Source organism: Polypterus senegalus, chromosome 1 (genome assembly GCF_016835505.1).
Source record: "Polypterus senegalus isolate Bchr_013 chromosome 1, ASM1683550v1, whole genome shotgun sequence".
NCBI lineage: Eukaryota > Metazoa > Chordata > Cladistia > Polypteriformes > Polypteridae > Polypterus > Polypterus senegalus.
In genome coordinates this window covers 237,938,975-237,955,776 of record NC_053154.1, presented here as the reverse complement: position 1 = coordinate 237,955,776, position 16,802 = coordinate 237,938,975, and the positions used below count along the sequence as shown (strand labels likewise).

At 39.1% G+C, this 16,802-nt stretch overlaps 1 protein-coding gene across 2 annotated transcripts in view; it reads left to right on the top strand.

Moving 5' to 3' along the window:
- The window catches only part of LOC120540031 (serine/threonine-protein kinase 32C), a 422,829-nt gene that overhangs the window by 222,583 nt on the left and 183,444 nt on the right, over positions 1-16,802 (top strand). For both annotated transcript variants that reach the window (XM_039770492.1, XM_039770484.1), the window contains one exon: positions 3,249-3,304. In XM_039770492.1, the coding sequence (XP_039626426.1) occupies positions 3,249-3,304 (56 nt within the window). The remainder of the gene's footprint in view (positions 1-3,248; positions 3,305-16,802) is intronic.

Below are 16,802 nucleotides of genomic sequence, written 5' to 3'. Positions count from 1 at the left end.
ACATTTTGGAGAGTTTTAGTCGAGACAGATGTGCTCGATATATAATTTTGAGCTGTATAATTGTATGCTTTGCTTATGGAGCTCGAGTGAATTCTCTGCATTGCTACTTTCCACTCCTTTTCTGATATATTAATTGAGAGGTCATTTTCCCAGTGTCCTCTTGGATCTTTGAAAGGAAGGGATTGTAAAAGGATTTTATATATTGTAGAGATGGAGTCTAACTCCTTGAAATTGAGCAATAATTTTTCCAGCGTGGATGAGGGTGCAAGATGAGGAAAATCTGGAAGGTTCTGTTTAACAAAGTTCCTGATTTGAAGATAGTGAAAGAAATTTGTAGCTGGAATGTTAAATTTGGAGCGTAATTGTTCATAGGATGCAAAGACGTTGTCTATATAAAGGTCTCTAAGCAAGTTAATTCCAAATTTTTTCCAGATATTAAAAACTGCATATGTTTGTGAGGGTTGAAAGAGGTGGTTCTTTTGCAGGGTGCCACAGAAAGAAGCTTCTCCGTCTTAAAATGCTTTCTACATTGGTTCCAGATTCTAAGTGAGTGGAGCACAATTGGGTTATTAGTGTATTGCCGATAACGTGTGTTTATTCAATTTGTGTTTTCACTATCTGAAATAAGATTCAAGCAATTAAAACACTAAAAAGGAATCACCCCACACGCTTATGACTTTTTATGTATTTGATTTAATTTACACAAAAAAATCTTCTTTGTACAGTATTTGGAAATGAGCTAGTTAATCAAGCCCTTTAGTCTAATACAGGTTTTTGAACAATCTACCTTGTTTTCTGCTAGTTAGTAACAATCTTTAGGTTAGGCACTTCAGGAGCAGAGGTGAAGAAAGTCTCAATGCCTTTACTAAAATGACATTATTTGAAGAGTGCTAGGGGGCATTCTTGTCATTTGGACCTCTAAATGCTCTCTGTTAGAAACCAAGCTGAAAACACAGCACTAAAAAAGGAAAGACTAGCAGCAGTGTGTCATCATAGTCTCCATGCACCAAAGCTAGTCACTGATTCTCAAGTCTGCTATTGGGAGATATTTTTCTGTTGGAGTCAATTCATAAGTATTTAAATATAAAGCCATGGTTAATTAATTTAAACGTTATTGGATTCTGTTCTCATAGCTACTTTTAAATATACTGCCATGTTATCATTATCGTTATAAAGAATGTCTTTTTCTGCCAGCCTGATACTCACTCACTCACTCTCACCGGGCCAGTTTCAAATAACACACAGATCTTCGGGCTGTCATAGAAAAAATGGAGTTCTATTTGGAAAATGGACATAGGCTTACAAGTGCCAGAGATATAGTTTGCATGTCAGGATTGCAGTGATGGATGAACGTAAACTTGATTTTTTTTAAAAATACTTTATATTTAAGAAAAAATATCATTTTAATATACAGTAGATATTGTAAAATCTACTAAATATGTTGGTTAATGCAATTAATCGTATACAGTATTACATGCAAAACCTTTTATTAATTGATAAATTTTGTTTTTAAAAAAATATTTTATTTCTTGTACTTGTGGTTAGTTGCTTAGAGTGGTTTTAGCTGGAAAGGTAAAGATGTGGATCCATGGAGAATAAGAAGGGGTAAAGATCTGTCATACAGACTTTATGCTTGCTTGTTAAAACTAACCTATTTTACTTTTAAAAATCTGTCTTCTCCTTCTGTTATTACTGATACATAATGCAGAAGCTTTTTGGCTCTGCAGTTATTCAAATTTATATGGTTTTTCTTCCTACATCATTCAGGTTTATCTCCTTTAAGATGGTTGCACGTTGCCTTTAAGTTTTTGTTTTTAAAAAGGCGCCTCATTATAAAGCATGGCTGCATCCTGTTGGAAGTCTTGAAAAAAAGACATGAAAGTCTTAATTCAAATGAAAATACTTCAGGGAATTATTTTTATGTTACAGTTTTTATTCTAGTAATATATTAATTCCATTGTAGTATAATCATGCTGATTTTAATATACGTTTCATTTTCATTTTGTAAAATGTGTGACAATCGATCCTGCCTTTTTGTGTACTACCCCATAGTATAGACTACTCTTTAGGGCTGTCCTCAAATAACAAACCAAAATTAATCTCTACCACTTATTTTTTAATGAAAATCTAGTCCTATCATCATGACAGTATCCATAGTGATAAATTCAACCAATGCATGGCTTTAGCTTTGTCAGACAAACTTTGCTTTGTTGTTATTTATTTCTTTAATATTATCGCTTAATCATGAATGTTTTCTCTCCTTGCAAATTTCTTTTTCTCAGTTTTTGAAGCACTTTGAGCTACATTGTTGTATGAAAATGTGCTATATAAATAAACGTTGTTACAGGTATGAAAATATAAGATACCTGATCTGAGTGAAGCAGTGTCTGTCAAGCAGGCCTCATACTCAGTGTTTCAATGTAATGAGTGCCACTTGTATGTTTCTGTCCAATTGCGTGCAGTTTTCAGACTGCAGGTTTACATTCATAATCCTCACTTCCAGTGTGTGGGAATGTGGATGCAAGAGACAATTTGTTAAGAAAGATCAAGTTACAGGCAAATTAAAGAAGTCAAAAGTAGTGTTTGTTGTACATGAGGAGTATTTTTAAAGTTAACATGAAGGTAATGTGATTGCCAGCTACCTTTAGTTTTATGCTGAGACATTGGTAAGAATCAGTTCTGTCATTTTGTTAAATAATAAAAAAGAAAGTCACCAAACCATTTTCTGTACCTGATTTTCAAATATAATTAGTAGCATAAAGTCAGCATTAGTGTATACGTTGGATAAGAAAGATCTCCAGATGATGTTTGCACTGTTGCATTAGGTATTCAATTCAGTGAGACTTGTAATCCAGTAAGTTACTTTCAACTATTATTTTTTTATTCCAACTTTTAAGCAATGTAGACAGTTTATTCAGTACATTACTGTAGTCTGGTTCATGGTAATATTTTGTTAATTAAGTGCCAAGTGGAATGTTAGCTGACTACCTGTTCTACCCATAAAAGACAGGTTGAAATCAAAGTAATCCACGTAAATATCCGTGTTAATATTTGCAGTGCGCCATCTATTGGAAAGTATTTTAAAATGTATGTAGTAATAAAATGCATTACGTTAATCATTTCAACAAATGGATCATGTTTGTGATGTGCCATCTGATGGAATGACAGAGACATAGCAGTCGGACAGATACACAGACACTTGTCCTTTTATTAAGGTGGACTAATTTTTTCTCTTCTTTTTGTTTCAGTGAATTTCGACCATTTCCAAATACTGCGAGCTATTGGAAAGGGAAGCTTTGGCAAGGTAAATGCAAAGTAAAAGTTTCTTTATGCTATATATTTTTTCTTTGTGATGACATTAATCTGGGTTAGATAACTTGCTATTATTCTCACAAAACATGAGTGAATGACCTTCTTTATGAACATTTCTTTTACAAAGTGTGGTTGATATCCTTGACAGATCTGTGCAGAATTGATATTAAATGCAAAGTACATACCACTTCCCACAAAGCCTACAAATGCAATAAAACTGGGTTCAAGGTTAATTTTTGTATTAATTAACTTATATATTCTTTTTTTTTTTCAAACAAAGAAACAGGGCAAGTTTTATAATGTAGGCCTAAAGTGATTACATTTTTTTTCAATTAACCATAAATACTGTACTCCTGTTACTGTGCTTAATTAATCTGGGTAATTTTTAAAACTTTCTTGCCTGCTTGTTTCCTATGAGATTTAAACCTGATTTAAATTTTAAACTTTTTTAAAATTAATGTATACTGTATGTCAGTAACTGTTGTTGACCATACAACACCGAAGCATGTTAGTCTTCAAAGTCTTAATTTATATCAAATGTTAAAATATATGCACCCCATAGCAAGTGAAAAGTACATCATCTCTGCTACAGCATAATGCAGGGTTGCTTTCTAGAAGAACTTAATAAAAAAAAAAAGAAAAACTATTGCCAATAACTGGATAACTAAAGGAAAACAAAACAATAATAGATTTCTTACTTTATGAGTTTTTATATGTTGTTGCCTTTTGCCACAGGGAAACTGTAGGTTTTAATAATAGGGCTGGGAGTTGAAAGTATGGCATTAAATTTAACAGGCTGTGGGTCGAACTCAGCTGTTGTGCTCTCATCACAACAGTATCATTAGGTTTTATTAGTTCACTTTAATATTAGGAATATATTTTATACATTGTGATAGGTGGTCTGGTAGAAAGGAGGATTGCAAAGAGGAAAGGGAGAAGTAGAGAAGGGAATGAGCTTAGCAGGGACATATGAAAGATAGGCGAGAGGAGTGTCAGGGAAGGTCATAGGCTAAACTACAGTATAATGACAGTGTGAAAGGAAAGGCATTGCCAGTGTAGTACACCATGTAGGTCTGTTGCTTGCCCCAAAAGGCAGAAGCAAACATATAAAGGAGAGGAGAGGAAAGGATGATCTGGTAGGAGAAAACTTTACTCTGCCACAAAAGGCAGACAACTCCATAAAGTGGCAAGTATGTCTAACCCGCCTTGTATTGAGAGAATGAAGGGATGGTCAAAATGCCTCTTGACTGATAGAGGGCAGTACACACTCCAAACTTTGGACAAGGAAAAATCTACCCTTCAGATATGGCCTGTTTGAAAGAAAATGATGGTCAAAGGTAAAGGGATAACAATTAGAATTGGTGCCCATATACTTGCTGAGTGAGGAGTTGAGTTGAAAAGGTAATAAGCATACATTTTTTTTCTTGACATTATTTGGGGTTGGAAAAACACCATAAGACTTCCCACTCCTGTTACACCATATCATGCTGTCCAAAGGCATGTGATATTTCGACAAATAAAGTCACATACCTATTTAAGTGAAAAAGAGTAGACAACTTTTTATAAACATTGGCTGAAATGTAATAGAAATCATGCTAACAAAATATGTGGCCAGTTGGTCTTTTTAAGGCATTTTCACACTCCTAGTCTGTTTGCTTTGTTCCGAATCAGGGGATGATCTATTACTTTGTTTCAAATTCCAGGCATTTTGCTTATGCTTCGAAGTGCAAGCTTTCAAGCAAACTAAACATATCAATAAACACCTGAGGATGTGTCATGGATTTCTTTCATTGAAGAAAAACATATCATGGAGGTTCAACAACAGTTGTGTTTGTGCACCTCCACATTTCCCTTAGTTATTTGGTGTATTTACCAAACATGGCTCTGTGAGCAAAACAAATTTATTATCAAAGCTGGAAGACTACTAGAAAATGATACGCTGCTACACATAGTACAGAAAGGACACATGTACAAAAGAAAGTAAGCTATGCTGAGGACACACACTAATGTGCCTCATGATGAATGTAATCTTAATTAGCTTACCTCAAATTACATGCCTACTGTCTTAACTCTTTTAAATATTTGTTAATAATGTTCATTTTGGAATGTTTGATTAACATGTACTACTTATATCAAAGTTAAAGCAATCGCATTGAGAGAATGCCTCACCTGCACAGATCAATTTTATGGTGTAAAACTGGTGGGTCTGATTGTCTGTCTCACGGGACCATCCTATTTTTGTTTCAATTAAACCACAAGTGAATTTACACTTTATTTTTTCATTCAACTGCTATGTGATTGTTAACTTGAGAGGCCATGAGCCTGAATTGCAGGCTGGTAATTGTGTGAGTTGCTTTATGCAAGTTGTGTTGCATTTGAATCTATCTGTGTTGTGGCGGCCGGCTGGGATGCCGAGAAGGACTGGGAGAGGAACTATGCCTCCCCCAGACCACGAGAGGGCAGTCAACCTGGTTTGTGTGGGGGCCATGGGAATTGAGCATGGAAGCTCAACCCTATAGGGACCGTGGCCCCTGCCAGGGGGTGCACTGAAGACTGTGAAGCCCTGGACGTCAGCACTTCTGCCACACCCGGAGGTGCTGGCAGAAGTATTACCCAGGGAGGAAGCTCATCAGGAGGCACCTGGAGCACGTCCAGGTGGGGATAAAAGGGGGCCGCCTGCCTCCAGTCATCAGCTGGTCAGATGGATGAGGACAAAGCTCAGAGGAGAGGTGTGGAGACGGCGAAGAGAGGACAGAATTGTGAGAAGCATGGACTGATGGTGTGTGGTGCAGGGGCACTGGGTTGTGTGCGGGACTGAGTATTGTAAATATTGTAAATAAATGTGTGGTGTCTGCCTATCTGTGTCGAGTCTGGTCTCCACAGTGTATATATTTTTATCATTTTGTTTTTACCACTTCATGTTAACCCTCAGCTCATTATGCTGTGAATGAGAGTACCTTTTACTGAAAAACAGACTCTTAGCGTGACGACCACAGCATGCATAATTTCATCCATAATGCACAGAATTTCATGTAGTTAGATTGGTCCCATTTTATATCACATGCATATCCCGTGCAAAACACTCCAGGGTTTTCTATGTACCACACTGAGACCACCATTTCCATAGGGTACAGTTGTTTTGGACTGTACTATGGTGCAATTGATGTGCTCTGATCTATCTGAATGAAATGGACTTTTGTTGAAATCGCACCAGGGTTTGATAAACATTCACCAAACAAATTAGGCTGGAAAACACCTTTAGACGTTCAGGACATAAGCTCCCTTCTATTTTAAGACATAAGTAATTCTTTGAGATGTCTTAAATACATTTTGTGACACTTCAAACTTTTGTCTTGTACACTTCAAGATAGCCCAATATATTAAGAAAATGTTTTATTCCAAAGGTAAAATCATATGTAAATGTTAGTTCAACTTGAAATAGTTTAGCTTAATGCTGAACTTGTGAAACATTGACTATTATTGAGTATCCATATACTGTAAAAGCTCCAAATTAAAACAGATTTGGGTCTTGACAAGTCATCATTTGATCAGAGTTAGATTTCATAATAATGCTGTTGAGTAAATGACTAAATCTACAGACAGAGGCATTGAATTCCTTTAGAGAGCTTGGTGCTGTTTGTTTCAAATGCATTTTTGAAAAGTGACAGCCTATTGAATGTGGAGCAACTGCCATCAATTATACTTAGACAATACAACCAACATGCCTCAACTAAGAATAATCAAACAAAAAGCTGGGAAACGGGATGAAGGTGAGATGCCCAGGTGAAAGCAAAACACCACAGCAACCAACCACCTCTGCTCAGCAATTTTGGGGTTAATGTGCAGTAGCTGGATTATAAACCAGACAACATAAAGGCAAGACTGGTTACACATATAGACATCAGAAATTTCTGGGGTTTTTTTGTTTCTCTGAAATGTGGCTAACTGCTGAAACAGTAGACAATATAATACACATAAATGGCTTTACTGTTTTTAATGTGGTTCAAACTGAACTGTCACGTGAAAGCAGAAGAGGAGCTGTGTATTTTATGGTGAGCTATATGTGGCACTTGAATGCTAAAATTGTCTCTAAAAACTCTTTACCTGATCTTGAATATTTATTTATCAAATGCTGATAATCCCCAATCTTCCAAGGGGATTCACTGGTGTTTTTTTGATTGCTGTTTATTTTCCTCTGCAAGTCATCATGAACAATACAGTGAATGATCTGTATGGCTGTATTACAGAATATAAATAGTTTGATCTTTAGGGATTATTTATTTGTTGAGGAAAAATCAAATTTAAAGAATATTTACCCTACATATCATCCACATATCACTTGCTCCATGAAGGGTGCTAATATTCTAGATCATTATTATACCTCAATAAAAAATGTTTACTGCCCATTACTTGAACAATCTGCTTACCTGTCAGTGCTACTGCTGCCAACTTACAAGCAGAAATTGAAACACGAGTAGTCAGCAAGAAAAATAGATCAGTGATGAACTAAAGAAAAAGAGGAAAAATAACATTTTGCTTTGACTGTGATAACTGGGACATGTTTAAAGACACCTCATTAGATCAGGATAAGTATGCAAACATTGTAATAGGATTCATAAAAAAATGTGTGAACGAGTATGCATCTGCTTTAACAATCTGCTTATTCTCTAACCCATGGATCACAGGTGACATGAGGAATTTTCTGAAGTCACACAGCAATTTATTTTGAAATGGTGATAAGGAAGCATACAAGAAATGTAGATACAGTCCCAGGAATGTAATTAACGACGCTAAACGTCATTGTGGGTATAGATATAGATGGAATATGTATAGTAGTCCATTATCAGAGACATGAGCCATCCTGCACAGTCCTTTCTTTTACCCATTCTTTCTTCTAGACTGTACAGGACCACTGGCACTTGAACCAGTAGACTCAGGGACAAATTCTATACACAGATTGTATGATTACTATAAAGCCAATCATAATACTTTGTTTATATCCTCACACATACATACTGTATATACAGTCCTGTATCTAAATAAAGTATTTTATTAAACAGAAATACATTGTACCAGTTTTCTTTACCACATTCCTTTGTCTTTATTTATTCACACACTCTTTCTCATCCACTCTTTTTCTCCTCTCCTCCCAGGTGAACTTACCCACTCCACTTCCAACTCTCATTCACCTAGGGTAGGTGGAATGGCTTCTTTCACCCTGGACCCAGGAGTACTACCAGTGCAGTGTCATTGCCAACATGAAGCACTTCCGGGTCAGGCTGAACATTCCCCTGTCAGAGGGAGCTTGCCCACAGTAGTCCATTCTAGCAGCACCCACAGACCCCAATGAGGCCGCCCACCAGAACTAAAACTCCCATGCATCTTTGCAGGTGTCTAAACAGGAGCCATACAGGAGGGATGCTGCCACCCATCAGCCATATACTGGGGAAAACACGTGGCTCTGAGAGACAGTCTTCCTCTATCTTTCCACTGTAGATAGATAGATAGATAGATAGATACTTTATTAATCCCAAGGGGAAATTCACAAATCCATGTGCAAGTAGTAAAAAGTGTCCAGGGAACAAGTCCACATAAAAGAAAGTGGTAGGAATGATCAGTGAAATAGAGAAAAAGGTAGAAAGATAGTCATACACAGAGCTGCTGGAAAGGCTGCAACTCGCGGCAGCGCCCGGGTCATTATTGATAATCGCTTCCAGGCCAGGAAAAGTACCATTAACCAACCTATCTGTCCAAATCCCTCTTTAGTAGAACCCTGGGGAGACAACAATGTTTGGCTCCTTTATCCCTGATACGCCAGGTGGCAGCGTCCCTGAGCTTCATTACCATACAGGATACCCACAGGGCACACTGGGAATTGGAGTTCAGGGGTGCAACCCTGTTGGGGTCCTTGGGCACCACCAGAGCGTGCTGCAGGGATTTGTAACCCCCTATTTGGAGATCGGAGTAATTACATTCCTCTAATGTCCCAAGAGATTGACCCAGGACCGTCTCGCAGGGACGTAAAACATGAGATTCTTGCAAGACACACCCTACTTACAACCAATATCAAATTAGACCATGGGCAGCAAAACACTCAGTCGTTCAAAGGCGTTGAGCACACACAGATCCGGGTCTCTCAGCGCATATAAAGCATATAAGGACAATACATTATAAATGAAACGTAGACGACTAAGCGAAGAAGAAAGCAGCACAGAGAAAGGAGACTCAAACACATTGGAGAGAAAAAAAAGAATAATCTAGGTGCAAATTTAGAAAATAGGGAAAGTAATTATCAGCCTGGAACAAGTGGAATTGAAATAAGCATGTCCAATCGGGCTCAGAATTAAAAGACAGAGAGTAAAAGACAAAGTAGAACTTCATAAAGACATTCACAAACGTTGGCGCTATACACATGCAGAGCAGGTTAGAGATTATGAAAGCAGTTGAATTCGAAAGGCTCAAAAAAAAAAAAAACGGTGCGATACACATTGAGAAAGTTAAAGAATATGAAAGTAGGAAAATTAGAAAGTATAAAAAAAAGAAAAGAAAGATCGCAGTAGCGAAAACAAATGGAAATTATTACTCGAAAAAGGGAAAATAATCACCACGAGTTTGCCAAAAGGCACCTGAAAGACTCTCAGACCGTGAGAAACAAAATTCTCTGGTCTAATGAGACAAAGATTGAACTGTTTGGTGTGAATGCCAGGCATCATGTTTGTAGGAAACCAGGCACCCCTCATCACCAGGCCAATACCATCCCAACAGTGAAGCATGGTGGTGGCAACATCATGCTGTGGGGATGTTTTTCAGCGGCAGGAACTGTGAGACTAGTCAGGATAAAGGGAAAGATGACTGCAGCAATGTACAGAGACATCCTGGATGAAAACCTGCTCCAGAGCGCTCTTGACCTCAGACTGGGGCGACGGTTCATCTTTCAGCAGGACAACAACCCTAAGCACACAGCCAAGATATCAAAGGAGTGGTTTCAGGACAACTCTGTGAATGTCCTTGAGTGGACCAGCCAGAGCCCAGACTTGAATCTGATTGAACATCTCTGGAGAGATTTTAAAATGGCTGTGCACCGATGCTTCCCATTCAACCTGATGGAGCTTGAAAGATGCTGCAAAGCGGAATGGGCGAAACTGGCCAAGGATAGGTGTGCCAAGCTTGTGGCATCATATTCAAAAAGACTTGAGGCTGTAATTGCTGCCAAAGGTGCATCGACAAAGTATTGAGCAAAGGCTGTGAATACTTATGTACATGTGATTTCTCAGTTTTTTTTATTTTTAATAAATTTGCAAAAACCTCAAGTAAACTTTTTTCACGTTGTTATTATGGGGTGTTGTGTGTAGAATTCTGTGAAAAAAAATTAATTTAATCCAGTTTGAAATAAGGCTGTAACATAACAAAATGTGGAAAAAGTGATGCGCTGTGAATACTTTCTGGATGCACTGTATATCAATATTGTAAGGCTTTGAAGTTTAAGTCAGAGAATTTCAAAAACTGAGTTTACCTCACATGCATTTATTGGTTAATTTGCAAAAAAAATTATTAACTGCTGATAATGTAGATTGTTTTGTCTGTGCTAAAACTCTAAACAGAGAAACCTATCCTGAATTATGGTACAAAGTCATTAAACAAATGTCTCACTGACCTCATTTAAAAGATTCATCATATTGGGCACGAAAGATTCCAAATATTGTTTTTACAGAAGTTCTGATATAAAAGTGAAACTAATGACATAGCAACAATTCAAAGAAAAAAAAAATCTTAAAAGTTTGTATCCGGAAAACCAAAAACGGGGGTTGGCAAGCAAAGCGAAGCCCCCTAGTGTATGTGTGTGTATGTGTGTGTATGTGTGTGTATATATATATATATATTGTGGAAAGCGTACCCCCAGACACAGACAGACCGACACCAGGATGTCCAAAACACACTCCTTTATTAAGTTCTTGAGCACCACAGTGTCTACCAGCACCAACTCTCTTCATTTGTCTTTGTCATCTTCTACTTCTTTTTTCTCTCTCTCTTTCTTTCTCTCTCTCTCTCTTTCCTTCCTTGACCTCCTGTCCTCCTCCACAAGCTTCGTCTCCTTCCTCCCAACTCTGGCTCGTCTACTGGAGGAAGGCTTCCCCTTTTATTGTGATGCAGATGAGCCCCAGGTGCTCCCCTTGATGTCACTTCCTGGTGTGGCGGAAGTGTCAGGAAAGCACCTGGAAGCACTCCGGGTGTCCTCGGAATTACTTCCGGCAGCACTTCCTGGTCTGGCAGAAGTGCTGCCATCCAGGCTTCTCTTACTGTCCGGGCGCCCCCTGGCGGTGGCACGTCCTCTCATAAAGAGCGTTCCAGCTCCGTCCCTGTGGCCCCCAAATAGTCCCTGGCGGCTGCCCTCTCGTGGCCGAGGAGTAACATTGTCGAAGTCGGGGACTATCCACTCGTCCCAGCTGGGCAGTGTCCCCGGTCATCTGTGACAATATATATAACTATACTAATAAAAGGCAAAGCCCTCACTGACTGACTGACTCACTGACTCATCACTAATTCTCCAACTTGCCGTGTAGGTAGAAGGCTGAAATTTGGCAGGCACATTCCTTACAGCTTCCTTACAAAAGTTGGGCAGGTTTCATTTCGAAATTCTACGCATAATGGTCATAACTAGAACCTATTTTTCTCCATTTACTGTAATGGAGTTGAGCACGAAAGCCATGAGGGGCGGAGTTTTGTGTGACATCATCACGCCTCCCACGTAATTACGCAGTACGTACAAAACCAGGAAGAGCTTGAAAAAGCGCTTAAGAAAACATGCATTATATAATTAAGAAGGCAGCGAAACAATTAGAAGCGAGCGAGTGACATATAAAACCATATTCAGCGGCTCACGTGAACTGACGCAGTGCGCAGACAAAAAGCAACAGTTCCAAAGAGTGCTGAACAAAAACCGAATTACACTGCCACGCTCAAATAGATAAACCACACACTGTGGCGCAATAGCCAACGTCCGAGGTTCGATTCCTGAGAGGGGATGCACTGAGTATATACGCACGCATGTTTATTCATTTTACCTTCGCATCCCCTTGGTTTGAGACGTATGAAAAGATATGCGGTTAACGCAGAAAGACAGATCACCAATTGAAGCTTTATGAATAATGGATACTTTATTCGCGATCAATGATTGTTTTGGTAAAGCCATACTCAGTGTATTCATTAGATGAACGGTAAAAAAGTAAGAGCGAGGGGAGGGTAACTTATTGAGGCACGCAGGCAAAACCACAATAGCACGCGGGCTCGATGTACTGTAGTCTTGCGTCAACTCGATCTGAATTGCGATCACATTGAAAAATATATCTTTTCAAGTTCTATTTAGTCCATATGTGTCAAACTCAAGGCCCACGGGCCACAACCGGCCCGGCGTGTAATTAAATCCGGCCCGTGAGATCATTTTATATACTGTATTATTGTTATTAATGGCCCGGGGATATGAAGCGCTGTTAACACAATAAACTACAAATCCCATAATGCAGCGCTTCAGCTGCCTTGCCGAACACTTACCACATTAATCAAGTCTAGCTTATGATGCTGCAAGTTATTGCAAAGCTAGCCCACACGATGCCGAAGAGAAAAGGTGATTCTGAACATAGAGCCTTTAAAAACCGATGGGAGGCTGAGTATATGTTTACTGACATTGCCGGTAAACCCGTGTGTCTCATTTGTGGAGCTAATGTGGCTGTAATTACAGAATTTAATCTAAGACAGCACTATGAGACAAAACATCAAGATAACCTGAAACACCTGAATGCAATGCACAAGATACAGAAAGCAGAAGAGTTAAAGAAGAATCTGACACTTCAGCAGACGTTTTTACCCGTGCACAATCACAAAGTGATTTCAAGTGAAGCTACTTTTATGGGAGACACAAATGCACCAGTGCAACTTGCCCCACTTTCCCTGTTGCCAAGTAATGTTGAACCAAATCGGCACAACGGTGTTCCCAAATACGCACTTTGCTGATAAACTGAGCGCACTGCGCACTGAGTTCGCACGGCGCTTTGGTGACTTTGAAGAACAAAAAAAGAATTTTGAGTTGTTTCGCAACCCATTTGCTGTCGATGTGGAAACTGCACCTGTGCAGATTCAGATGGAGGTGATTGAGCTGCAGTGTAATGGCACACTGAAGGCAAAGTACGACACTGCAGGGCCCGCACAGTTTATTCACTCCATTCCCGTACAAATGCTCCAGCTCCGTCTACATGCGGCTCGAACCTTGTGCATGTTTGGTACCACATATCTGTGTGAGAAGCTCTTCTCAGTCATGAAGACTAACAAAACAGCACACAGGAGTCGCCTCACTGATGAGCACCTGCAGTCCATCCTGAGAATCTCCACAACACAGAACCTCACACCAAACATAAACGAACCTGTTGCCAAAAAAAGATGCCAGGTGTCCAGCTCTGATAAAATGACATAAGAGCAAAGACAACTGAATGATTTGATTTGTTATTGCTGAAAGGAACACATTTTATTTATATTTCCAGGTTTTGTTATGCAGCATGTTCATATTTGAATTTGTATAATTTTGACAGGATATATTTTTATGGAGAGCAAAATCTTTTGGGATATTTAAAATTTAAGTTTATTTTTATATAAAATTACATAAGAGTAAAGAAATTTGAATGTTTGTTCTTTTAACGTTTACTTTATTGCTAACTTGTATAATTTAGACAGGATATATTTTTATGGAGAGCAAAATATTCTAAGTTGTTTAAGGTTTGAGTTGATTTATTCAGGAATAATATTCCTGTCTGTTTTTACCTTTCCTACCAAAGATTTTTCTGTCGACTAAATAAAAATTCCTTCTATTTAAAATTTAAATAGAACTTGAACAAATACGATAGTTCATAATATCCACGCATACTTGCACGTAAGAGCGGGAGTTATCCGTTTTAACAAGCAGCGTATTGCACTGATACGAAATAGCTGTGTGTGTATATATGTAGATATGTATGTATATGTATATATATGTTTATATATGTGTGTGTGTATGTATATATATATAATATGTATTTGTGTGTATATGTGTGTGTGTATGTATGTATGTGTGTATGTATATGTATGTGTATATATGTAGATATATATATATATGTATGTATATATATGTGTATATGTATAGATATGTATATATATATGTTTATGTGTGTGTGTGTAAATATATATATATATATGACAACAACACTCATCACTCACAACAGTGACAAAACAATTACATTGACAATCATGTTACGTTATTTTCAAAATGTTTCCTTTTCTTTTTCATTGCTTCTTTACCACACTACTTCTCCGCTGCGAAGCGCGGGTATTTTGCTAGTAATTTATAATGGGAGGTTAGGACTAATACCATAACACGATCACCCGGGACAAATTCCCGAATGGTGGTGTTTCTATTATAATAACGTGACTGTGCTGCTTGCGCTTTTCTAAATTCTCTTTTAGGATAGGTCTGATCTTCTCTAGTCTATCGCGTAATTGCGATATATTCAAGAATATTTGAAGTAGGGAGTACCTCCTCCTCCCATCCTTCTTTTAACATGTCCAAAAGCCCCCTGGGTTGCCTTCCATATAATAATTCAAAAGGAGAAAACCCTGTTGAGGTTTGAGGGACTTCCCGATAGGCAAACAAAACGAGAGGAAGCAACTGATCCCAGTTTCTTCTGTCCTCGTTAACTACCTTGCGTAACATCTGTTTTAACGTCTGATTAAAACGTTTAACCAATCCATCAGTTTGGGGATGATAAACCGATGTTTTCAGATGTTTTATCCTGAGTAATTTGGCCACTTCCCTGAACGTTTCTGAAGTGAAAGGAGTCCCTTGATCTGTTAAGACCTCCTTGGGGATCCCAACACGCGCGAATATCCCTACTAATTCCCGTGCGATACTTTTTGAATTAGCTGAGCGCAACGGAACAGCTTCTGGAAAGCGAGTGGCATAATCTACTAGAACTAGAATATATTTAAAACCTTTTAACGAGGGTTCCAATGGACCAACGAGATCAATACCAACTCGTTCAAACGGGATGTCAATCAGGGGAAGGGGAATAAGAGGAGCTTTAGACCTTCTGGGTATCTGGCGAAGTTGACACTCCGGGCATGAAGTGCAAAATTGCCTGACCTCCTCATTAACTCCCGGCCAATAAAATCTGAGTTTTATCCTCTCCAAAGTTTTTTCGGAGCCTAAATGGGCTCCTAGTAGGTGGGCATGTGCTAATTCACATACCTTTTGCCGAAAAGTACGTGGGATTAACAACAAAGCCCGCACTTCACCCTCGTGTTCTGCCACTCTATATAATAAATCATTTTTAATTACAAAGAACGGCATCGATGGCATGGGATCTAGGTTTGTATAACCGTCAGTAGATACTACTGCATTTCTAGCATTTTTTAACGAATCGTCATTCCATTGTTCTCTTTTGAATGACGATGGAGTTAATAGGAACTGGGACGTTAAGTTTTGTATAGGATCTCTTTCGAGTTCAATGGGAGGGGCTACTGTCTCTACGTCTTCTGCGTCGACTGTATCAGCTCCCACAGAGGACGATGGGACATCAAAACTTTCGCACTGGGTACCCGTATGGATCCGTGCTACTGAGGGGCACGGCGTGGAGGCAGTCGAAGCATTATTCTCCATCACTAAGCCCAAATTCTTATTAGATGCAGTTACGTTTTTACCGCTGTTAATTTTATTCCAATCTCTTCCTAATATGACTGGAAAAGGGGGATCGGGTAATACAGCCATAGCCATACTGGTTAATTTATGAGCTACTGATATTACACACTTGGCTGTTTTATAATATTTAATATCCCATGTATACATTTTAGACTGGTTTTCCCTTGAGTCCACTGTTGCGGTAATACGTATCGGGTAGCAACAATGGAAATGTTACTCCCGAATCAAACATTGCCCTTACCTTTCTGCCATTTATAATAACTGCACCTGTATATGGAAGAGACAGAGGATTAATCACTGTGGCACAGTACCTTTCTCCCCTTACTACCGAGCAATCCATAGGCTCGTAGGCACAGTTCGGGGACAGATGCCCGATCTCCCCACACTTGAAACAGCGAGGGGGACCGGCTAGTCTGTCCCTTCTACGAACGGCAGGTTCGGGAGTTTGTCGAGGGGGCTCAGGAGCTGCCCCACGTATCTGTTGGGTTCGGCGAGAGGTCCTTTTCGACCACCCTGATTTACAGGCTGCCCAATGACGTTCCGCTATTTGGATTAAGGTGTCCATATCCTCGTAACTGTGCTTACGGACTTGTTGGGCGATGTGGTCAGGGAGGGCATGTACAAATGTCTCGCAGCGCAAGGAGCTCAGCCATTTTGTGGGAGGAGTTGATGTCGGGCCGTAGCCAGCGACACACCTTACCCCAGGCTTCAAAGCCCTGCGATCTTAACGGCCTTTCTGGATCAAATTGCCACTCCCTCCACTCTCTCGCCT